At 43.2% G+C, this 25,273-nt stretch overlaps 1 protein-coding gene across 9 annotated transcripts in view; it reads left to right on the forward strand.

Moving 5' to 3' along the window:
* The window catches only part of HORMAD2 (HORMA domain containing 2), a 37,172-nt gene extending 12,622 nt beyond the window's left edge, over nt 1-24,550 (forward strand). For 2 of the 9 annotated variants that reach the window (XM_055707811.1, XM_055707820.1), the window contains exons 4-16: nt 1,412-1,481; nt 2,653-2,812; nt 3,624-3,768; nt 5,083-5,146; nt 6,168-6,204; nt 7,497-7,517; nt 8,252-8,278; nt 9,650-9,717; nt 12,657-12,808; nt 13,359-13,612; nt 14,457-14,565; nt 15,652-15,713; nt 23,894-24,550. In XM_055707811.1, the coding sequence (XP_055563786.1) occupies nt 2,756-2,812; nt 3,624-3,768; nt 5,083-5,146; nt 6,168-6,204; nt 7,497-7,517; nt 8,252-8,278; nt 9,650-9,717; nt 12,657-12,808; nt 13,359-13,612; nt 14,457-14,565; nt 15,652-15,713; nt 23,894-24,010 (1,113 nt within the window). In that variant the 5' untranslated portion in view covers nt 1,412-1,481; nt 2,653-2,755 and the 3' untranslated portion in view covers nt 24,011-24,550. Of the gene's footprint in view, nt 1-127; nt 293-1,411; nt 1,482-2,383; nt 2,403-2,652; nt 2,813-3,623; nt 3,769-5,082; nt 5,147-6,167; nt 6,205-7,496; nt 7,518-8,251; nt 8,279-9,649; nt 9,718-12,656; nt 12,809-13,358; nt 13,613-14,456; nt 14,566-15,651; nt 15,714-23,893 lie in introns of those variants that run through there. The other 7 variants (XM_055707803.1, XM_055707826.1, XM_055707832.1 and 4 more) reach the window with 7 other exon arrangements.
* The last annotated feature ends 723 nt before the right edge of the window (nt 24,551-25,273 follow it).

Genomic DNA, 25,273 nt, shown 5'->3' on the forward strand with positions numbered 1-25,273 from the left:
AGTATTTCACTTTAAAACGATTTTAAACAAGTATGACACCACCCACGCCGCCACGGCCTTGCCGTTCTTTCTTCCCCGGGGTCACCTATCCGTGAGGTGCAGCACGAAACCGCCCAGCCCGGCCTGGGCAGGCCCCGGAAACATGGCGGGGGCGGCGGCGGCGGGGCCTCCGCCTCAGAGCGCCGCCGGGCTGGGCCGGGCCGCCGCCCCGCGCCCGCCGCCCGCCCCCAGCGCCGCGCCCAGGCCAGCCCAGGCGGCCGGGGGAGCCCGCGGGGCCGGGGCTGGCGCGCAGGTACTGGAACCGCCCGGGCCGGCCGCGGGGGGAGCCGGGGTCGCGCCTCAGGGGGGACCTCGCGCCTCAGGCAATCCTCCCCCCGGCCTCTGGGGACCTTACCCTCCCCTCAGGGGGGACCCCCCGGGCCTCAGGGGACACCCCCAGCACCTCGGGGGATCTCTCCTCAGGGGACCCCCCCCCGGGCCTCAGGGGACCCCTCGGCCTTAGGGGGCACCCCGGCCTCCGGAGCCCTCTTGCCCTCAGGGAACCCTCTCCCCAGCCTCTGGGGACCCCCCTGGCCTCAGGTGACCTCCCCTCAGGGCCCCCCCTGGCCTCAGGGACCCCCCTCCAGCCTCAGGGGACTCCCCTCCCTCAGGGAACCCTCCCCACCCCTCAGGCACCCCCCTCCCAGCGTCAGGGGACACCCCCTGCACCTCAGGGGACCCCTCGGCCTCTGGGGACCCTCCCCACCCCTAAGGGCCCTCCCAGCCTCAGGGGACTACCCTTCCTTCAGGGGATCCACCCCACCTGTCAGGGGACCCCTGCCCTCAGCATGGTGGCATTCACCGGGTGAGGGAAGGGACATGCCCCCGGGTGGGGGCCTGAGCTTCACCTCAAAGAAAAAAAAAAGAACCAAAAGAAAAAACCAACCAACCAACCCAACCCAACCCAACCCAAACAGAAAAAAAAACCAGAAGGGAAAAAAAAAAAAACCAACTTGAAAAGCTCCCCTGGGAGCCATGGCTGCCGCTGCAGGCCCTGCTGCAGCCTCACAGCTCCCCGAGTGGGACGTGAGGGGCAGGCAGTGTGCGGGCACAGGGCTGAGGGGGCAAAGCTCCCGGGCGTCCTGGAGTGGGGATTCGGGGGTTCCCGGTTGCTGCTGATTCCCAGATAACCGGTGACAAAGCGGGGGTGGGCAGCAGAGGGCCATTTTCTTTCTCTGAAAGGCCAGGAGCAAGCACAGGTTGGGCAAAGGCAAGATGGCAATGCTGAAGCCATGGTGGATACCCCAACCCAAAGCAGCCGGGTCAGGCTAGATAAGCTCAGTCTGAATCAGTTACAGGTGTACTATGTTGTAGAAAACATGTTTTCCTACCTCTTTGGCTTGCTTAAATCAGCTTTATTTAATTCTAATAGCCTCACACTGGAATAACACCTTTGTCTGCTTTCATCACATGCCAGTCCTGTTCGCAGTGCTTAGCCAATCGTGAGTAAAAAAAAATACTTTCCTAAAATATTTAATGTATTAAAAATTTTGCAGGTGTATATTTGTTTAAATGTAGTTTTATAGCTGTAATCTGTCCTCATTACTAAATGAAGTGCTAAATTTAGCATAAAAGCTGTCAGCATGTTCCAATCAACATGTCTTAATGACTGCCAACAAATGGAAATGAGGCTTTCATGGAAAAAAGCTGAAAAGGTACAAATGCAGAACAAGATGAGATCAACTGTGTTGATAAAAGCCTGCTGCTTACTGCATTAGGTCACAATTTAAATCAGCCCACTGTGTTTATGTTTATGCTATTATTTTAATTGTTAATAGAAATATTGACTAGCTGTGGACGAGGCAATGCCTCTCTGGGGATCTGTTTGTGGTGGTTTCTTTTATTAACATCTCCCCATTAGCAACTACATGTTGAGATCTCCCAGCAAGCCATTTTTCAAACTGGTTAATACATGCCTTGTTAATTCCATCTAATGGAAGTTTTTAATCAAGATGTCAGACAGTGCTAAATCAAGCACCTCACCAAAGTGGGAAACATGTAATGTCCACATTATTGCCTTTATCAATCAGCTTTCCATTCTTGTAAAAAGAATATTTTCCTCTTTAATCCAGGCTTGTCTAACAGGGCCTGCTTTCATTGAAACAGTGTGGACTTCTCTTTTTTTCTTTTCTTTTTTTCTTTTTTCTTCCCCTTTCAAGGTGTCCCAGAAGAATCGTTCCTTTCTTCTGACTAAGATTGATGTTAGTGCGTTTCCTGCTTACCCTTGCTAAAATATTGGCTGCTATTGGCAGACTTCCAGTTCTTTTACATTCCCCCTTCACACTTTTAAATGGTTGTAGGAATTAACATTTGTGGTTTGGAATATGAGAAATGCATTTTGAAGTGGCACCAGCTGACACCAGGTACAGTTGTGGCCCTGAATTTCAAATGCTATTGATCGTTCACAGCGAATAGGGAGTTTTCTTGCTCTGCAGGCTCCCAGATAGTGCTGTGGAGTATCCTTGGTTTGCTTCGCTTTAACTGTCCTGGCTGGCAGTTAGCTTTCAAATCAGAAGAAGCTGAAGAATCTTGTTCTTAGTTTAAGGAAAATGAAAAATATCAGTGACTGTGTATTTTCCAAGCGTCTCATATCTTCTTTTTTTCCGGTTTTAGTTACAAGTGGAAGGCAGGTCTTTGAAATATAGGATGGCTACTCATCAGCTTTTACAGACTGGGCAAAAGACTAAGTCCTCTAAGGTAAAAACCTTGAAATGTGATGGTACTGACAGTCTTGGCTCTCAGTTTTGGACTTGGCCTGTCGGTGCCTGGTGAGGTGAGAACACTTTTTGTTGTCTGCTGTTCTTAGATGGATTATTTCCCATTTAGTAAGTCTAGGAAGATACAGCATGGGGCTTTGACATGTTTGACTAAATAAATGTAGGCTTATTAGGTGTGCGCAGAGCCTTATTAGCAGGAAGAAAAGCAACGGACTTACAGAGGAATTAAATTTAGTATACTTTCCACTGAGATTGTTCATGTTAAAATCACACAGTGTTTAGTATTTACATTAGCTCCAACTGTAGACTTGCTCTGTTTACAACTCTGCATTAAAATCACTCTGAAAACTAGGTCTACATACAGCGTTGACAGGCTCAAGGCGTCAGCTGTCAGATCTCAAAAGCTGTGGCAGGCAGTAAGCTTCGGTACAGCAGTGAATGCCACAGCAGCACTGGCACATGTTTCACTCCACAGTTAGCTCTGTTGAGCTAAGCTGGCATCAAACTATAAACTTTTTTTTTTTTTTAGGGGTGGTTGTCTGTTAAGTGTCAGCATTGGTGCAGGGGAGAGGATGGGAACGTTCAGCTGTGATAGAAGGGGAGGGAATTGCTGATCAGTGCAGTCCGCATCTGAATAAATCATGTCAGATCTATTGATAACTCTCCTTAAAACATTTAATCCCACCCACGGTACACATGAGTCTTCCCTGTGTAGTCTGAAGACTAGAGAAACATTACAACTACATTTCTAAGTTACCTTCTTTTTCTACCTGCTGAAAGTTGTTTCTAAATACAATCCCTGTGTTACACTAAAGTGATGCTATTTTTGGCTTTGCCCTTATTTTTGGCTTTGCCCTTTTATTTCAGGAATCAGTGGTGTTCCCCAACACAATTGCTACTGAGCAGCAGTCTATGGTGCTGGTGAAAAAACTTCTGGCCACCTCTGTATCCTGTATAACATACATGAGAGGGCTGTTCCCAGAGAGGGCTTATGCAACTCGCTATTTAGAAGGTAACACTTTATGGAGTTCTTATTTCTACTTGGCATATTTGAGGTATAATCTGTTCTACATGTTAGCTTCCAGCTGCTCATATACATATAGGTTCACTTTATTAGAAAGTTAGCTAACAGGCCTTCTCAAGTCTGGATGCAGGCAGTGCTGCTGCATCAGGTAGATAGAGAACATGAACAACCTAGAGCTACTGGCAACTCATGCCTTTTCTGTTAGTGTTTCTTTTGGTTTATATCCATGCCTTGGCATTGCCAGCCATGTGAATCAGGTCTCAGAGTTAGGAGAGTGACTTAAAAATCAGCAAGTTTTAAAAAATTAACTCTGGTTGATGTGGATTATTTTTCTTTGAATTTTTGAGCCCTTGAGGTTCACATTGTCAGCTTTCCTTGCGAGACTGAAAGCAGATTTGTTTGTTTGTTTTATTGTTTTGGGCTTTTTTTCCTGTGAAAATGTTCTCACATGACCACATGTGCTTTGGGAATCAGAACTTTAAGAAAAAAAGGAACTTTAAGAACCAAAGTCTTGTCATAGAATCACAAGAATTAATGATGCATCAACATCTTTATGTTCATTTGAGATTTGTTAGTAGGGTGTGAAATATCTCCATGCATTCCAATCAATTTCCACATTTTACTTATGTAGTTCGTTGTCCTGAAACATTGGTCACATGCACTTTGTGGACTTGGTTGAGGGCACAGGAAATCCCAAATTGGCTCTTGATCACCTAACCCTGAAAAGCCACTAGTCTTTGTAATCAAATATCAGGTCTTTCAAGTGCCTTTTTGATCAAGGATGTTAACATCTGTCCTGCTCACACCTTTGAGGGCTCCTTGGCTGAATCCTGTCATTTGCAGGACAGGTTTCCTCTTGCCATTCTGAACACCTGAAAACAAAGGTAGAAGGGGCTGTGTGGAAAAGCTTAACAGAAGTAGTTTATTCTCAGCACAGTCATTTGCCTCATACGCATGTTGGTGAGGTCTGAATGCAGAAGTGAAGGTGTTGTTTGAGAATGGTGGAATAGATGGGAGCGGAGAAAAGGAAGGAGTAGAGCATGGCAGCTGCTGGTGTTTTGAAATTAAGCCATAACTAGCACTTTTCTGGGAGAGCCCAGAGCATCTGAAGAAAGTTTTGACATTTGAAAACACAACATTAAACTTTTATCAGCCCACCTGAGACTCAGTGGAAAACCAAGACTTCTGCTCAGGAAGGACCTCCAGATAAAGCATTTTATCCAAAAAAGGAAGGGTTAGTTTCAGTGTTTGCCCAACAGCTGTGATAAGGATTGTAACTGTGTGCTAAATCTGGTTTTGCAGACCTCTGTCTAAAAATTCTCCGAGAAGATAAAAGCTGTCTGGGATCGTTGCAGATAGTCAAGTGGTAAGTGAGTAACAGTGAAACTAAGACAAGATTGTGCTGAATAGCACGACATCTACCCCTCACATTCTTCTTCCTGAAATATTGTGCTCAGTAGCACTACCAACTGTGCCAGTGCAACTCCCCCTGCTGCAGCATGTGTGCTTGGCCCTCTGCGTAAGCAAGACAGAATTAGCTGACCAAGATCATGTGAGTTAAAGGTCTGTTGAAGTGTTGACTGTAGTGAGGTCATGGTCAGGCCCCAGAGCATACACAGGCAGCATAGGTACGGAGAGAGGGTAAAGAAAATCATAAGATTGATTCTGTTGTTGTTTAGTCTTGTCTAGCTTCACTTTTATAGGGATACTTGTAGCTTGTTTTTTAGTATGTACAATATTTTATCTCCCTGGATATTGTGTGTCTGAGTACCCTACAGCTTCTTTCAGGATGTATTTCAGAGTTGGCATGTTCCCAACAAGCAAAGAGTCTGACTTTGATGTGCTAGGGAGATACTTTGCTGCACATCCTTTGACTCAAAGAGTAAATATCTGACCGTTACTACCTCAAATAATACGCCTTACTTTGAGAAAATCCATAGCTATAAACTATGCATGAGATAACAGAAGTTTACAAGACTGGACACGTCAGGCTACATTCAGATTGAAGTTTTAGGCAAGTTCTGTACAAGGCCAATGGGAAAAGAGCCATCAGAGATCAAGCTGGGGAGCTAGAATAGAGCACTGAGTAGAGAGCCACTGCAGCCAGCCTCAGGCCTCGAATCCTTGTCTTTGTCAGGATTTAAGTGGGCTTCAGGCTGACAGGATATGGCCCTAGAAGTATAAACAATGCACAAATGCAGAAGGGAGGGCAGTGCTTTTATGATGATTGACCTGAAAAGGACTTTACAAGCCCAGAATGTTGCTAGCTGTGTTGTCTTAATTAAAAAAAAAAAAATGCACTTTAAACTGCATCTAATGAGTGTGTGTTTACAGATCAGGAGATAAAATATTGCTGGTTAGTATTGACATGTTTTTTTGCCTGACAGGATTCAAGGTTGTTTTGATGCTTTGGAGAAGAAGTATGTAAGTTTTTTCATGTTTTTTAATGAAGCTTCCTATTTCTTCATAAAATATGGACAAAACTATCCTTCGATTCCTGCTTTGTATTTTTGTAGTGATCTTGCTTGCACACACCACACATTTACAGCTGTGGGATAGGGGGAAGAGCCTTCCCTGAGTATATATACATGTGAGATTTGGGATTTTATTCCTTGAGCCCAAATAATAACTGCTGTTGCTCTCTAGGCTTGCTTGTGCGTGGTGTGTGAACTAATTTACAGCCTGAAATGGATTTCCCGTAGTTCTGTGTTCTATGTTTGCATTCTCTAAGGTCTGGATAGAGACACTGCCAGTCAAAGCTGGGATCTTGATCTCTGTGCCTGTTTCCTTGAGAGAGGTTCTTCTGTGCTTCTGTTTTCCTCCATCTCCTTTCCCCATGTATTTACCCTTCTTCTCATCTTCTCTAACCCTCCTGCCTTTTCTCTTGGGTTCAGAATTTATTACCTTTTTTGGAAAGTAACTCATCAAGTAGGGTATGTAACTGGTTCCGGTACAAAATCGGCTATATAAGTAATCAAATTCCTTGCTGATTCTCACGTAAAAACTGCTCTGCACAGCAAAAAGCACCGAGTGTTGTCATCTCTGTCAGCACTGTTCATCAAACCAACTCTCATCTAGATCAAGTGAAGTGGTGTTAGTTTCAGTGCTGATGATCAGATGGGCTCTTATACATCAGTACAACTGTCACTGTGCATAAGATAATTCAAAATGTTGTGAATTCTGTTTATTGCTGGCTGACAGCTCTAGGAGGTATTTAGTCCTCTGCTATTTATGGGAGACATAAATTAATTTTTATTTGGCAAGGTTTAAGGAAAAACCATAGATATTTAATCCATGTTCTAGGATTGTTTTCGAGAGTAGCCCCATGTACATTCTTTTGCTAAAGGATAAATTAAGTACCTTTTGGGAGTTTCATAGCAGATAGCAAATATTAGTCTTCAGTAGCGATGGGTGCTCTTGTAAAAGAGTGTTAAATCAGCATAGCCTTTGGAGATTTGTTTAGAAAGAGTCCCAAGAGAGAAGTCTGAGCGTGCAGTTGTTTTATTGGGAAATTGCAAGTAAAGCCAAGCAAACTGGCCACTAGGTGTTGCTGATGCTGTGCTATGAACGATCTGCATGAAGGTTTTGAACTCAGCTCGTTGAATGTATCTATTCCTTCACTGTATGTAGGCAGTAGATTGTGATAGGTCTGTCTTTTCCTTGCCCGCTAAGGTTAGATTTTGATTTTGTGTTTTGTTTTGGTTTTCCCTTCTTAGTTACACAGTGCTGTTCTCGCAGTAAGTAAACGAATACAAGGCGTTTTTCTTCCCCACCCTACTTGAAAGAAATATGGAATCAAGGTTGTGTCAACCCATTTGTGCCTTTTTTTAGGGGAAGTAAAAATGTATGTGGTTTTTAATAGAGCAGTGACCTTTCTTAAATATGGTAAATATGAACTTCCTAGGCTGCGTGGGAATGTTTTTCTCGGTATGTCAGGCTTCTCACTGAGGCCTTACATGCATCCTTGAACTCCTAGAAGTGCTTTCACGTGCTTCATATCATTGCTTCCTTTAAACTTTTGCCTCCACTCTTGGAAGCTGCTGTGTGTTCTCCCATTTCCCCCTGCAGAAGAGTCCTCCTTATTAATCTGATCCTGAAGAAACCACACACTGGTGGTTAAATAGCAAGTCCTTTGCTGTGGTCCTTTGTAGAGCACCAAGAGCTATGCTATGCATCTATTCTGTGCATAATCTCACTAGTTAAATCTCAGGCATCAACAGTTGCCTGTGAAGGTTGGAATGGGAATTAACCTCATTCCTCCACAATTACACAGATGAGTGTCTTCTACCTGTCTTTGAAGTGGTAAGCATTGACTGCTGATAGAGGAAGAGTGTTTCTCAGCCATTCCTTTCTCAGATCCCATGCTAAAGATAGTATAATCTCTGCTGTAAAATGAAAATATCATTTAGTCACTTTTCACTGGTTCAAGTTATCCAAGGGGAGAATGCCCTCACTGTGCTTTCTTATACAGATTTACACTGATCCCAAGGAACCGGAGGTAAGAAAGAGTCTTAATTAATCTTTGAGGCAACTGAAGGCATGGGTGAGTAGATTTGTATTCAGACAGGACTTGCAGGCTTAAATTCTACCCTGACATAGCTGCTTGGTGACCCTGTTTCTCTTCTTCTGCCTTCACTCAAGAATGACAGCTCAGTGAGCTGGATTGTGATCAAACGCTCCTACCAGGCACTAGGCTGCAGGCCCACCTAGGGCCTCAGGCAGGACTGTTAACAGGCAACTAATGGGCATGTTCGCAATTTTGTTTTTCTTTCCCTAAGAGTAGAAATGGGAAGCTCAAAATAATTATTTTACAAACCATCTTTTTAACAGCAGTGTTGAAAAGAGAGTTGTTTTTTCATGCAGAGATATTTAGGACAGAAATTATGACTCACTTGATACCTGGGATGTATGTGTTGCATAGTGCCTGTCCTTATCCTTTCAGTGTTCTCTGTTGTGTTTCTCTTTTGTCTACATCTAGCTGGTGGACACGGAATGAGACTGGGTAGTGTGATATGTAAGTGAGGTTCTGCATCCTCACAGAGCAGGTGCAGGGAATGGCAGCAGAATCTTTGCTCACCTGATTACAGTTCTGCTGCGTCGCACCTCAGTATCTGGGGAGGGAGCAAGAGTTTAGTCTGTAAAAAGCCTGGGTAAGGAAGACTCAGATTTAAGGGTTCAGCTAAGCTCCTACTAATCGACTTCATTGTCTCTGGAAAAAGTGAATTGTAGGCATGGAATTGGACTACAATAGATCATTTCTCTTGTGGTGAAGTTGTCTGTTCTTCCTAATTATTTTATTCTCTAAAATCACAGCAGATCCTTTTCTTTTCAATGGAAAATCATCTAGTTTTTTTATCTCCCTCGGAAAACTCTGAGACCAGGAAGATTCAACAACTTTTTCCCATGAAGTACTGTTTGTATTTCCTAGTAGGAAGAGTCCTTCAGGCCCTTGCCTCCATGCAGAACACTGGGCCAGGCTTCCTTGTGACACTGCATCATCCATGAAGCCTCACATTTTTCCTTTTTCTAAAGGAGGCCGCATATACATTGTAATGGTTGGCTGGCCCCAGTGCCTGTTAGAGATTTGGGCTGGGGAGTCAGGCCCACAGAGGAAGTAGGAGGAGGAAGCAGGAAGTCCTTTTTTTTTTTTTTTTTGAGATTCTTTCAGTGCTAGGTAAGATGTAGTTGTTAAGAAAATTTGCCAAATCCCATGCAAGTAATAATAGAGTTAAAGCTGTTATTATGTCATTAAATTAATGCTGTGCTTTGGCATAGAGCTGTGAAAGGACACTGTGAAGTTCAGTGCACATCTTTACACTTGTTACTGAAAGAGACCCATTTTCTTTCCCCACTCTTGTTAAATCTCTAGACAGTGACTGAAGTGTATCAATTCAAGTTCAAGTACAAAAAGGAGGTGCCCCAGATGGACATCATCAGGTAATGGTTTGGGTTTATTTCTCAGAATTACATTGTGAAAACTGTGTTCCTCAAGCAATAAGAAGAAACTGCACTTGGTGAATAGAGCATGTCTGAGTCGCTAAGCAGCTGTAAATATCATCAGAGTTGAGGATATTCACCCTACAGGATACGAACTGCTGAGCTAATGAGTACAAATGCTGTTATGTAGCACAGTGAGGCACTTAAAGTACACCAGAACTGAGTTAAGGACAATGTATAGAAATGGTCCTAATCAGGGAAGCAATGCAGAAGCCAGCGCAGTTGTTGAGATTGCTGCTGGCTCAACTAATAACGAGTGTTCTTCCACTTTCACAAGAACAGCCTTGTGCTTTCAGATGAAGCTTTTTCAGGTTTGATCCCTTTCACCATGATCCTGTGCCCAGGATTTTTTTTCCTAGGGCATTTGCATACGTGTATTCTGCTTGAGCAGCCTTGCGTGGGTGACCTGAGAGAACTTTCGCTGATGAGGCCTGACTTGGTGCTGAAAAATGTGTGGCAGGAAGCTGCAGCTTTTTGCATCTTTTTGGCTTGCTCTGTCTGTTAGATATTTTTTGAGCTGTGTTTAGCAGGCCATAATCCTGTCTAGTTTAAAATAAGTAACTATCAAAGGCCGTTGGCTATAACCAAAGCAAATTAAAATGAACCCGTTCTTAGTTTGCTTCTGCAGTTGCCATTGGTGAAAGATGGATCTTTGGGCCTTGGAACCTGCCTGTACAGCAGGAGAGCTCTGCTGTCTTGTATGCTCCTCAGGAAACTCCTCCACAATGCTCCTGTAGCGTGCCATTTGCTGCTCTTTCTCTAAATACTTCCAAATGGCTTGCAGTACGTGACAAAATAATTTTCTATTGGGTAAATTTGAACTACGTCTGAGTCTGCAGTGTCCTGTTGACAGTACCCTCTGTTTCTGCTCTGAAGCTGCTGTCGGTTGTCCCCACTACACCGAGGGGAAGAGGAGACCTTTGGCATTTGAAAGATGATGGATGGCTCTTGGGTTCTTTGGATTTTTAATAAGCCTTACTCAGACTGGTCATTATTCCTAGAAATTAAAAGAGTCCCCAAACGGAACTCGGCATCCCTTGGTGTCTCTATTGTGCAGGCCAGGGGGAGGCTAAGTAATCTTGTTGTGTTTATATCTGCTCCATCGAAGTCTCATTACTGCTCTGAGGCTTCAAAGCCCTTGGCATCAGATTCCTGGGCTCTGTTCTGTTTCCTCAGTGACTGACCCTGCTATTGCAGGATCATGTGTGTACCTGCAGTCACTGGTAAACTGACATTCTGGCACTGATCAGAATCTTATGTCATCTTTGCTATCAGCTCCTTCAGCTGATAACACTGCTTTTATGCACCTGCAACATTTATTGTTATATGCAAACTCTGAGTTAATCATTCCATGAGAGATGTGTGAATCTGCATCATCGTATCTGAGGGGAAAAGGAAAACTTTCTCCTAAATGGTCTCTGCCTTATTTTAGATGGATTTTGGAGGAATTCCTTGCCATGGATCCCAGTCCTTCAGAGAGGTTCAGTTCCTCAGATTCTACCTTTTGATTCTACTGCATCGAACTCACAATGTTATTCCCATATTGAGCCATTTTATTGGCCTGTTAATTCCTATGGAAGTCACATCTCTCTTTTTTTTTTTTTTTTTTTTCCTTTTTACTTATATTTTTTTCCCCTTATAATTCCTATTGCGCTAATTCCAAGAGCTGTAAAGGTGATGTGTAAGAGAAGGCCTGCCTTCTCTTTATTCCAGCTTAGGCATTGCCAGCAGTTATCCTCTCGCTTGATGTACATTTCTGAACATACAGGATTTCATCTAATAGCACAGTGTGCTCAGGACAGAGTTCTGCTGTTGGCAGTTTGGAGCCTATCAAACCATACCCTGCATACCCTAGAAAGTCAAGCTGTTCAACTGCCACTCCATTTTCATGAGCCAGGAAGCTTCAATTGGAAGGGGAAATCAGTCTTAACTAAGCTGTTCCTTCCAGCGCTTTAGTCAGTCCAATTCAGCCCTGGGATCCTCTCTGCTCTCTTAGGTTGCCTGCTGCTTTGAAGCATTTGGGATGATTGTGTTAGGGACCATCCAGCCTGTATATAGTGTCATCCACCTGCCAGGGGGTCTTCCAAAGACATAAGGAAGAAGCTGTGTTTTTTTAATGACCCGTTCTCATTCAAAGTTAAGGAAGTTTAAGTTCCTTAATCACGTAGTGATTCATCTAGTCCGTCTTCAACAGTCTAAAGTTAGCTGGCTGATCTAAATTGCTCATGTCATCTACCTCTGTAGTCAAGAGCAACAAACTCCTCCAGAGGGGAATTTATCCCACTTGTGTTACACGTTTATGTCAGTCTAGACTGCTTGCTTAGACTAGCCAGCTGACATTTGGACCGGTGAAGGAGGTAAGAGGAATGCCCCTTAGTCACTTTTGAAAAATGTGCTTCTGAGCTAGTTTTTCTTACATGGAATTGAAGTGAGAACATGCAATTCACTTCTCTTCAAACTGCAAAATGGACTTGAAAATAACCCCTGTGATGAATCGGCTTTATATGGGATTCTCACCTCATTCTTCTCATTCCTGAAATTGCTAAGGTGAAAGGCACTTGTTTTATGGTCCTTTGATCCAATTTAATCATGTTCAAACAAGTGAGTCATGACATTTGTATAATGGGGTCCATTGCCCCAGCTACAAAGTCTGTTCAAATGTAAATGCCATGCCTCTTAGTTGTGAGCTGTTGTTTTGCTGATGCCACCCCATCCCTGGAGTCTGTTTCACTTCCCTGTTTATCTGGAAATGACATAAAGGCATTGTAGCTTTGTCACTGGTGGTTTCAGACAAGTCAGTGGGTGCTCTGTATTTGTAATTAGATCGTGAATATTCATGACTGAGGAAAACAAATCTGTTATTCTTCTTCCGACTGTAGCAACCAAATGAACTTTATGAATGGGGTGTGCAGTGAGGACGTTAAACAGGCCAGCAGGCTCCTGATCTGTAAACTTTACCTGTTAATGCAAAACCTTGGGCCGCTTCCCAATGACATTATCCTGACCATGAAACTCCTCTACTACAATGATGGTAGGTAGAGAACAGTGTGTGCTCTGAGGAATTCCCTTTCCATCAGTTTCTATAGTAATCGTGAGTCCCTGTAAAGTAAATAAAGCATAGAAGGGTGAAATGGTAGAATCTCTTAGCTGATAACAGTGCAAAATGGTGTAAAACGTAGTAAAGCCTTGTGACACACAGGGATGGCAGATGCTTTTTAAGAAAGGTTTGAACGTCCATGTAAGAAGTATAGCCATGCAGTGTGAAAAAGAGACATCCTTCTCCTTCACTGTGTTTTTGTTTTGTTTTTTTTTTTTAAGGAACAAGCAATGTCAGGTTCTGCTGCAGAAAGTTAAGCATGTTAATGGTATCTCCACATCCTAAAGTCATTGGTTTTTTGAGCTCCTAATAATATTTGCTCAACTTATTTCAGCTCATTTTCCCCTTTGCATTCTCTCCCTTCTTCCTTTTAGTAGTTGATGTTGTTACTTGAGGCTGGTATATGCTTGTTCTTCATAACTCAGATTAAGGAGAGATGGAACTTGATTTCTCTGACGTCAGTGGGTTCTTTCTCCCTGTATAGTAACTCCCAAAGATTACCAGCCCCCTGGCTTTAAGGAAGATGACAGCTCTGGTGACCTGTTTTTTGATGGCGATCCTGTCAACCTGAGCATAGGATCAGTCTCCACCGGCTTCCACCTCATGAAAGTGAGAGTGACAACTGAAAAGAAAAGAATGGGGACAGTTGAAAGCAACCTGATCCAGAAGAATGGCCCTACTGAGATCTCCCATCAAGGGTTAGACTGTGATGAAGAGGAAGAGGAGGAGAGCACAAAGGTATAGAAATCGCTCTATTCAGTTCTTGCTGAAGGAGAGACATCTATCTAGCAACACTCTCCTTAAAAGAAACATTTTCTCAGAATCCTAGTTTAATAAGGGGTTCAGCTTGTGTTGGGCAGCAGTGCTACAGTGGATTGAATGCTGAGGCTGGAAGTCCACAGTCATAAAGTGAATTCATTCCAGCATATCCACTGATTTACTGAGTCTAGTGTGCTCTCCCAGAAGAGGGCAGTGATTGTACAGAGACATCTAACACGTGTGTGTGCACACACGCACACTTAGACACAGATGTGCACAAAATGGAGAAAATTGCAAATGGTTTTGAATTTCTGCTTGGCATTTCTCAGGACTAAGCCATGTTCCACTGCGTGGTTATGTGGGATTCCTTCCACTTAACTCTAGACATCTGAAAGTTGTGTGTGGCGTCTGATTTCTCCAGGCCCCCCTCTGCACTAAGTGGAGGAGGAGGCATCTTTAGCAGGTAAGCCAGATGATTTCCTTTGACACAAAGGGAGGCTGAAATGAATGGTCCTCTGGTGGCGCCTCTCTCCAAAATGACAGAAGGGGCAGCTTGGACTGGTAGCTCAGACTTCACAATTTAATTTTAGGTAGTCAATGCCAGGGAATAAACCCCAAAATAACTAACTTCTGAAGACAAGAAAGTTGGAATTCTGTATTAGAAAATTTCTGTCTTGAAACATCTGTAGGCTTTGGGGAAGGAAGGCCTTAACACTGAGGAGCTCTAAAATTCTCATCCCTATTAGTGCTGGGTTCATGGCTTTGCTACCTGGGCATATTTTTTAGGTTATGCCGTTAAGAAAAAACATTATTTGCTTTACAGAATCACCCTCTGTCTGTCAGAGCAGATTCAAGTAAGCTTGAAGAAGACAAAAGGGACACCCATCCAGGCTGGGAGATGGAAGCATCTTCTTTTTGCCTTCAAAATACAGGTAAACACCCAGTTTCAAAACTGAAGGAGCTTGTGCTCATGGCTGTATCCTAGCATAATATTTAGGTTTTCTCACTTACTTTGAAATGAATGAACAGAGTTTGTCAAGCTATTTGAATTTTGTGTCACATCAGATTGACTGAACTACAATAAAGGACTTGCATATGCTTGGTTGGTTGACAGAAATGTTCATTTTTTTATCAATATCTTTCCACCACTTTATCTCAACATTTTTTTTTTCAGATACGGAGGAAATGCACAGTTCATCGATACTGAGTTACGTTATCTACGTTTTCACCAAAACTCATTTCCTCTAGCTGTTACAATTTGATTTTGCTAATGACTTCCATATATGAAAACATACATGAAAAAAAAGCCTTTTCTCTCCTTCAATCAACATAGCTTCTGATATACCATGCTGTATTTGACCTTTGAGGCTCTCAGATATAGCCTGTGGAACAATACCATCTAGTGACAAAATGGTAAATAGCATTCCTGAGATCCCCAGGCAGTGGAATAAAGAAGCTTGCCTGCCTATGAAATCACCTTTTCAGGTCTTTCTCCTGCAGATTGTCCAATGACTAATAAAGGGTGAACTCGTACTGCCACCTTTTCCACTCTGGGGATATTAAGAGGATCTTCATCCTCTAACCATTGCCTGTCTTCATGAAACTGAGGCGCTTTGGGAACCTCCGTCAAATTTTGTTGAAACTATCTAATAAGGTCAATACTTCTGAGTCCAGGATCAGCTCCTTCCCCAAACAAACACACACTTGGACAGAACATATGCAGGCATAAGCTTTGTTTTCTTAAAAACCAGGTTAAAATTGAATTTAAGTATAATTGATAGGAGCTGCTGCAAGTTGATGTGTTGCATGTTCAGATGCACCCTTTATTCTGAAATCTTTTGTTTCCAGGAATAAACTGCCAGTGTTGGCAGTGCCTGAGAGCAAAGGTTACACAATTTCAGATCAGGCAAGGGATTTTGCTACAGTGGTTTAGTCAGGCTTCTGGATTATTATTTTTTTTCAATGAAACATAGTGTCTTAACTTCGGAGCTAATTTTGATTTGATGTTTGGATTGTAGGTGGAAAGAAGAAGGGAATAAAGGAGAGAGGCAGGATGCCTTGCTCAAGGGAATCTCAGCAGGTGAGAACATTTCAGTGTCTCTTAAGATATGCCAGGAAAAGTAGAATTCATTGCCATGGAACATTAAGTCATCTGGGATGGCATAACATTAGTGAATTTATTGTGCAGTATCGAAATACATAGGGGCTACGAAGTAGTAGAGCATAGGGATATAAGCATGAACTGGAAGTATTTAGGAAAGAAACTTTCCATGGTCAGCTTATTTCATACATCCAGTACAAGAATTTTGTACTGCTCTCTGGAGTTGGCACTCATGAATTACACATGCAGACTAAATGTCTCAACCAGGCTGGTTTGCCTCTGTGTGTTTTTGGATTAAGGTTCTGAAATCACTACCCCGTTTTAGGTTTGAAGGATGTGTTTGTCTGTTGCCTAACATGGTCTTCACCTCTCCTTTCTGACTTCCAGACTATCCCCACATGTGAGTCACAGGTACTTCCCTCTCTAGGATAGGAAGAATTTTCCCCTGGAGGTGCTGATCTCTTTTTCAGTGGTTGTTTGGGCAACCCAAAGAACTAGGGTAGACCAGCCATGTAGATAAGTAGAGTTATGTGAAATTAATTCCATCCTGAAGGCTGCCCAGGCTAAACCCTGAGTCAGAATCAGAGCTTGAATTCATGGGCTTGCGCAGAGGTTTTTTCAGTGACAGGGCAAATCTCTGAATACCACCAGACTTGCCACTTGATCCTCCTCACATTCAAATTAGTTGAAAATCATGTGAGCTTGAATGTTCAGAAACTGAATCTTTACAGAGTAAGTTAATGAGAATAGGAAATTGCTACTAAAATTTTCCCCGCCTCTGTTGAAAAGAATCCCGGGGTGTCTAACCCAGACAGCAACTTAATATGTCATTCAAAAGGCATCTGTGAAGTATTTGCCTTGACTGAATCTTAGAATTAACTGCGCACAGGCTGGTATTTTTCAAACTAACCACATTTTTTTTTTTTGTCACATCCTCCAGTTCACTTCTGATTGTTGTTTATTCTGTTGTCTGTGTGAAAACAGGACCCTTTTTTGTTTGTAACTCATGGTTGCCCCACTGATTCATGCTCTGCCATTCTTTTGGGTCTGTCACTTGTGATCAGAGCACCAGACACCTCTCCCTTGCAGCATGTGAATTTCATTAGAATACAGTAGCAATAGTGAGAGTGTCTGAAGGTGGTGGAAACAGTATTAGTTGCTGAAAAATGGAAGAGTCACTTTATCCATTGTATGCTTCCAAAGACTTAAAACAAAAAAATAAAAAAAACCTCCCAAGCCCTCTGCCTGGTAGATTCTGCATGGCAGAGGGTTTTTTTTCATGTATTCTTTGATACTATTTTTCAAACCATCATAGCTTAGAAGCTGGCTAATATTTCAGTTGGTTTAGGGAAAAACAAAGTCAAGTCACTAGTTTAAATTGTCATTGCAAAGCCAGTGCTAATAAAACTTTGACACTATTTTCCATATGAGAGGGACTTTCCCTTCTTTTCTGAGGGAAGTGGTTAAAACAAATGACCATTGTGTATTCCACTTGAATCAGGAAGCCGAACTGGTGAGTGAAGTTTGTCTTGAAAAATGAGGAAAAGCTTGGGTGGATGGGAAGTCTGAGTTGGGTATTATCGGACAGGGTCAAGTATAGGTAAAAGATGGGTAGAAGTAGTACTATTGGGTTATGAACGTGAACATCTTGTTGCTATCCAGACTACAGTACAGTCAAGAAGTAGCCTTTTCCAAGTGTCAGGTGTGTTCAGAGAAGGTCTTTGCTTTGAAGAGCTATAAGGTCTCCAAAGTGACTTGTTTTTTCCCAGTTTTCAGAGTTTAATTAGCTCAGTGTGTGAGCCCATTGGTTTAGCTTGTAGAAATCTGCTGATGAGAATGGGGTCCTGCACTGAACTTAAGATAACTTCTTGAATTCTTCAGCATATTCCTTTATCCTTTTGTGAATCCTTTAATGTTCTCATCCTGCAAATTGATTTTGGTCAGCTTTGTCTTCATGTAAGTAAACATGTTGCTGTGGAATGAGTTTGGAATGAAACAGAACTAGAAGATGAGTAAAATCTGACCATGTGGACGCCTCTGCAGGCTTTTATCTCCCATCAGGAAGCTGTGGGCTGAAGTTCTGGGGTGGTCCTTAGAGCAGAGTCTCACTGCACAGTGAAGCAGCCGTGCAGAGAGCCCTGAATCGCCCCTGACCGAGCCTGCGCCAGAGCTGGAAGTGGTGTGGCCGTATCAGCACAGTACAAGCCAGCTCTGCCTCCCAAGTTTCTGGCTTCATTAGCTAGCGCCAGACACTGCTTATGCTGCTAGACTGGCCGTGCTTATGCTACTAGGGTGCTGTGGGACATGAGGAAGTATGTTGACACTTGGCATTGTGTGGACATACCAGTTTCAATCAATGATAGCTCAGGGATCTCTGCACTTAGATTCACTGCCTGCTGTAGGCATACTTCTGCCATGCGGATTAGCTCTCTTAACTGGAGCTGTCTGCAAGTTAGATGTCTAGGGAGAGATTCATACCTAAATGTTGTAAATCAGCGCTGTTTTAGAGCTCAGAGGGTAGCCTGTCTGGCCTCCAGCTGCTGCTCCTCATGCAGAAGACTTGGCTACCTGGCCATGTCCTCTTTCTCCGAGGAACTGTGGCAGTGATGGAAGCCAGTGTGAACACAGTCTCATGGATGACACATTGCAAGTAATACCTGTCATGTTTGCCAGTGAGCAGTGTCTTGTTGGTGCCCAGGGCTGTGGTTACCCTGACAGAGACTCTTGTGCCTTTGCTGAGCTTCTGTGCTGTACACAGCTTCTGTCTGAAAGTGAAGGTCAGCACGAGTAATTGCAGAATAACAGCTTGGAGATCAAGACCTTTGTTGTCTGATTTTTCCCAGGCAAACCACTTTTAAAATTGCCATGACAGAAAGCAGTTGAAGGGTGAAGCCTGCCATTTGCAGAGCAATAGGAAAGCATTTTTCTGTGGCAATGTCATTATCTTGAACTTTTGCAGAAAAGGAAAAAAAAAAAAGAAAGGTTTATCTCTAACTGTCTATCAAGAGAGCTGTATCTGATGAGAAGTTCCCAGAACATTTTCTCCTCCAAACCAGCTGAGGCTACACAGACCCAAACAATGAAGAGAGAAAGATGCAGAGATGAGCTTGCCTCTCTCCTTCCTGTGAGCTCAGGCCATTCTGGGAGGAGTGAGACAGGGAGGTCAGGAAATTCCTGGCTTCTCTTAATTCGCGTCAGATCCTTAGCTGTATCTTGGGGCCATTCATCCCTTGCATGAGTTATCCCTGTCTAGTGTGCAGGAAGCAGTCTCCTAGTGATCTCTTCGTCCAGAGGTGAGGCCCATCACCCCGCAGATCTGGGGAGATTTAACCCTTGTGCCCTCAGATTCCCTGACAGCTACTCCAGGGACATCCGTGGGAAGACATGATGCTTCCGTGCTGGCTGCCTTTATGTATGTTCATAACATACGTGCTAGCAACCAGACCCTCTAGAGAAATCTGCATAAATTAAAATTGGACAGATCTAGTATCCCGTGAGGGACTAAGCTGGGTAGCAGCCTAGTAGGCAGGAGTGTCAGCTGCTCTTTGCCTCCTTGGTTACAATGCTGTAATCTTACGGGGGAAGGCTGCTGGTTTTGGGAGGCGTTTTGGATTGTGATCTGGCAATCGGAATGGCCTGCATGGCAGTGTATAGTATGATTGAAAGCCCTGGAAGAGATTATAAGGAGAGAGACTGATGATTTTTTTTTTTTCAGCAGGTATTTTGGAAGAATTTTATTTATTTTTTTTCACTCTGGAAAAAAATGTTCATTACTCCTTTAAATGCTACAAGATACGTGAAGTACAGAGTAGGCCTGTGAGACTTCCAGTTCGTGAAAAAGAAGTTACGTTAAATGTCAAAGATTTTAACAGTGAGCTATGGAAAAAGGAAGAGGACTAGTGGTAGTCAGTGATGTGTTGGCATGGCTTCCTGGGGACAAAAATGTGGCAAGGTTCCACAGAAGCACCACAGTGAGTGTCTTTCATTCTTCCACCTGCATAAATTGGCTTTCATGCTAACCAGCATGATTCTCCTCCATTCGCACAGATGAAAATCACGATTAATTCCACTGATGTCAGTGGGATTGCTTTACCGGGAACTGATAAGAGACCAGTGCTGAGCCCTGCATTGGGTGATTAACCACTGTGCCGCCTTCACAGAACAGCAGGGACAACTGGAGATCATCATGTCCAACTTCCTGCTCAAAGCAGGTTGAAGTAGAGGAGGTTTCTCATGACTTGTCCAGTCAGGTGTTGAATATCTTCAATGGTGGAGACTCCACAACCTCCCTGGATGACTTGTGCCAGTGTTAGATTGCCCTCACAGTAAAAAAACCCCACCAGATTGTCCTTACGTTTAAATGGAATTTCCTGTATTTCGGTTTGTGTCCATTTCCTCTTGTCCTTTCACTGGACACCATGACATATCTTGATCTTTACTGTGCTTGGAGAGCGTGGAGCAGCCAGCTGTCAGTGAGTAGGTGGGAATTACTGCGTTCAACCAGAGAGAAGTAGCTGTTCACCAGGGATGCCTCAACTCCTAGGGGATCAATTTAAAAGAGTCACTGGCTTGATTTGTGAAAGTGGCAAACATTTGCTGTGCTATTGAGTCAATGTAAGCTGCAGCTGAAATCACAGCATACGTCAGGCACTGACTTTCTCTGATTAAAGTTTCCTGATGATGATAGACATCCCCTGCAGATATTGTTTATTGCCCTGACACCTGAGGATCGTTTTGCCTTATTTCAACATTTAAGTCTTGGATCTCTGTCCTTATTCTTCTAGCATGCTTGATGGAACTGGACTTCTTTTGACATTAATGTGCTTCTGAAATTGTCAGGATAGTTACAAGGTACCAAACTAAACACTCCATGTCCCTGACAAAGGGAACTCTTCTGAGGATGTAAAATTTGCCAAGTAACAAACCTCAGCATGTGGCAAGCCAGGGACAAAGAGGGACACAGTCGAATGCTCTTGTGCAATTTTAGCTTTCCTACATAGGATGCCTTGGGAAGCAAAGCACATGTCAGAAGAGCTGTAAATTTGCTTCAATTTATGCTGGGGATTTTTTGCCGGAATACGTGGGGACACTGGGGACTGAAAATTGCAGAGCACAAAACTAGGTCCTGATTTTGTCTATCTAAGAATAGCAGTGTAGCTGTGGTCTGCTCATTCTGTTTCATCCACCAGTCTGCCTTGGGAAGGCTTTAATCTAAGTCTAATCTATTTTTAGCCTGATATCTTCTCCAGACAATGTGCAGCTGTCCTGTTAGTTTTTTGCCAGATATTAGTAACACTTGTATGATTCACAAGTTAGCTGTATTTTTACAGAAAAATTCTGTGGCAAAATATTACTTTTTTACATGTAGTACAGTACTGTAAAACAGGAGATTCAAACTCACTGTGTGTTCATGGTGTGATCTAGACCTGGAACTGCACCTTGGGCTCAAGAGGTCATAGATCTGTTCCTGTCTTTCCTACTTGATCTGGACTTGTCCCACCTGTCCTGTTGTCAGCGTGGTCCCTTTGCAGGGTAAGCATGCGAGGGCCTGGGCCCTGTCTTACATGCTTTTATAGCAGCTGGCTTATCAGTGGAGCCGAGGGCCTGCAGTGGTTGTGTAAGACAAAACCCCAACATTCATACAGTGCAAGCTCTCCCACTAGTTATTCTAAGTCAAGCATCCCAGTACATGGGAAAAATTAGAATTAATCAACTTCTGGAGGCTTTGATTGTATGTTTAGTCAATGGGAGGGATTTCCTGCTTTTCACCACACCGTTTTAAGAGGTTTACTTTCTGGTTAAAGTCAAATAAACATACGTGGGATCTGACTTAATCCCATTTAGACCAGCGTTTCTGGGGAAGATGCTTGAGTGTTTGATTAAGGATGGGACCTGGAAGTTGGACATGGGGTCTGTTTCTTGCTCTGAGTTCCTGCATGCACTTGTAGCTGGGCAGGATGGGACATGCTGGCTTCGGTGAAGTACATCACGTAGTTGACATTTGATTTATTCAATAGATGAATAGTGCTTGTCTAGAGCACTTGATGGCGTACATAGATGTTTTTACTCTTCTAATCTCAGGTTCCTGTTAGGTGGTCATGCTCCCTGTGGTAAAGGAGAGGATGGTAATGCTCCCGGTGGTAAAAGAGAGGAAAACTGGGAGAGCTGCAGTGGACTCTGCGTGAGCAGCTGCTCATTGAGGCTATTTCTCCCACCTCAAAAAGATCCTATCCATGCAGAAAATTTAGGAGGAGCAGAAAAGGGAAAAAACTTTACTGAGTAGTTGTCTGTGCTACAGAAAATCCATTCCTCAACAGAAGAAATGCTCTCTTCATGTGGTTTAGGTGAAAACAGGAGAGCTGCCTTATTCAGGTGACTGGGGCCCAGGAGACGGGGGATCATTGCTTTACTTTATTGTGTGGCCAGCAGGACAGGGTACAAACCCTACAGCTGTGTTAGCACTGGAGAGTTTTGGGATGCAGTGTTTCCCCCTTCTGGGCCCTTTACTTCATAAAAGGAAGTAGGCAGGTTAAAACGATGCCAGGGAGAGCAAAGTAAATAACAGCCTAAAATGCCAATTTGAGCAGCTGGATACCAGGTCAGGAGCTGTAACACAGAGAACCACTCATCGCTCTTTCCTCAAGCAAATACGCCTTGGGCAGCATTGGCAGTTTTGTTAGCCTGAGTGTGCAGGATGAAGGAGAACCTGCCCGTCTCACTTTGGCAGATTCTTGTTTTCTCTGTTTTTTTGGAAAGGATATTGTACTTTCTACATTAAGCAACATTGTGTTGCTCATAATGAAGAGGAGGGAAGAGGGGTGGAAAAACAATTTGAAACATGATAGAGAGGCAAAGTGAGATTGTTTCAAACTGTTTTGCTGTTAATCCACAATCAGAATTCTTTCACACATTAGAAAGGCCATTGCTATGTAGAGATTACCAAAGCCTCATACCAAGGTCAGATAGAAAGAAAGCCTTGATGACGTGAGTGAGGAATTCTGTGATGACTACATCTTGTAATCTGGAGACCTTGTTCTTGTCTCCAGGATGCATTCTGGAATAGCTCTGTATTAACTCCTTGTGTTTATCCTGCCTCAGTTACAGGGTTCCCCATGTTTTATGGTGAAACTGGAGTAAGGTACTCCTGTTTTGGAGCAGGAGCTCAGTTAGCACTCTTTTTCCTCTTCGTTCACCTTACTTTCATCCAAATGAACTTTCTTTTGGAGGCAAAAGTGAAGCAGTATGCTGTGGTGTGTCCCTTCAGCTCAGATCCAGTGAGAGCAAGAGAGGTTACATTGCCAGACTGTGTGCTTTGTCCCTTCTGGGTGGGCAACAACATGTGTTACGCTCTGCAGCTCCAGATTATTATTGTAAAAATATAAATATGTTATGTGATAACGAGAATAAGTGAGTCTGTCACTTGGCACAGCCAACACTTCAACTGTTGCTCTGGCTGTCCACCTCTCTGTGGTCTGTCTGAATTGCCTGTACTGATGACCCATTTGTATGATAGCATATATTTACCCGTGTTTTTTAACCTTTTGGTTTGTAGGCCTCTGAATATTTTTGAGGGAGGTTTGTGTCTTTCTAGAGGGAGATTAAGCCTCTTGGAAAAAAGCTTGCTTTTTGCCTAGGTTTGTTCACAGACTCACTGGTAGTCTTTGAAGTCTGAGATCAGCCAACTTGTGTTGAAATTCCCTGATGTGCAAACAGAGGTACTGTATGTCTCCTTCTGAAAGGCTGTTTCCAGTGACTGCAAATTTGATATAAGTACCCCCCTTCTTTTACCTAACTTTTATGATTATCTGAGGTTGCTGAAACAGGCTATGCCCTATAAGTGATTATATTTCTCAAAGGTCTCCTTGCTCCTGGTATTTTCTGTCAGCAGTGGAGAGGTGGATACTATTCCTTGTGCCACCAAAACCATTCTCTGTCCCTGAAGCTGAACCTGTTGCTTTCACAAATCTTACAGACCCAATTCCATCCAGTATTCCAGTTTTGATTCCTTGCCTAATTGTTCTTCTGGAGAAGAGGATCACACTGAAGAAACCCAAGAGGATCCAGGAAAACACACTGTAATTTGGGAAGTTGTGTTTCTTGACTCATCTAGCAGGAGCCTGTACTGTGAGAATGATCACTGTTTCTGATGGTTCTTACAGATAAGCTGCATGAGCCTTGCACCTAGCCAGGAAGAGGTAACAGGACCCAAGAAGAAAAGGAAGGTCAGTGAACCAGAGGAGCTGCTTCTGGAAGGCAGGAAATCATGTTCATTCTGACACACATTTTGGAAGGTGTGAGTTTGCATTGTCATCTGACTAGTAAAGACCTTTACTCTCTTCCAGTATTTAGTTCTTCCACATACCGCATGTATTTCTATATGTTTATTTGTCTAGTGAAAACTCTGGATTGAGAAGGGTCAACAAGCACCATAATTGTCACGACAGTGACATGTCATGACATGACAATGTCAACCAACAGCACTTGTTTGATGTTCTAAAGTTGAGGATTTATGATTCCATGGTGTCTGTGTGTTTCCTTCTCTCTGTGTCTGTCCCTCACACATGCCCCTTCCCACTAGCTAAATTTCCTCCTCTGTGGCTGGGCTGTCCTTTGCCGATATGTTGTCAATAATTTGTGGCACTGGTCCAGGATGAACTCTCTTAAGGTATCAATGCCAGCAAGCAACAAGTCTCGTGATTTGCTAGACTGTGTTTAATGTTGTCCTATCTACTGTTTCCAGAGCATAGATTTTTTTTTTTTCAAAGAAGGGTTTTTATCTATATTGAATACAGAGATAAAGTAATCTATACACATTTTCTGCTGGTGCTGAATTTTTTTTTCTGACTCTGCAAGTAGTGTTGCTATGACTATATTATCAGCTTATTTCTAAAACAGCAACCCACCATGTACCAAGGGGCTTAGACAGTTGTGTGATATAAATTATGTTGCAATACACTGCATTTAAAACCTAACTTTGATAAAGGTACCTTGTGGTTGCAAATACTGGTAAGGAGAACAACAGCAACAAAAGAAAAAATTCTGTGCCCCTCCGAGCAAAAGTGCTGTGCTTTGTGCCGTGTAGGTTGCCTGGCAGGCACTCTGTCAAGACCTACTGGCTATTGCTGGAGTGGGAGGAGCAAAATGGTCTTAATTGGTCTTAGGTGTTTTATAAAAGGTGTTCAGGGGATAGCCTTTGCATTACTTTATATGCATCGCAAAAGAGATACCAAGATATGAAACAGTTAAGAAGGAAATGTAGTGCACCTTTTTCCCAACGTAATGTTGATTGCCTGAAGCGTTCAAATGTTACAGTGATGGGGAAATAAAAGCATGGGAGCACAACAGAGTAATGCACCCAGTAGTGTAGCAGCATCCCTGACATGTCAGCGATGCAACAAAGGTTTTTCAAGACAGGACTTGAAGAGCGGCGGTGGTTGTGGATGTGAGGTGTTTTTTTCGTGGTGTATGTCAGACTGCTCCACAGAAAGCCATGTGATCCTCATGTCACTTGTCAAGTATCTGACCCATAGTGATTGAAG

Source organism: Falco cherrug, chromosome 1, assembly GCF_023634085.1.
Source record: "Falco cherrug isolate bFalChe1 chromosome 1, bFalChe1.pri, whole genome shotgun sequence".
NCBI lineage: Eukaryota > Metazoa > Chordata > Aves > Falconiformes > Falconidae > Falco > Falco cherrug.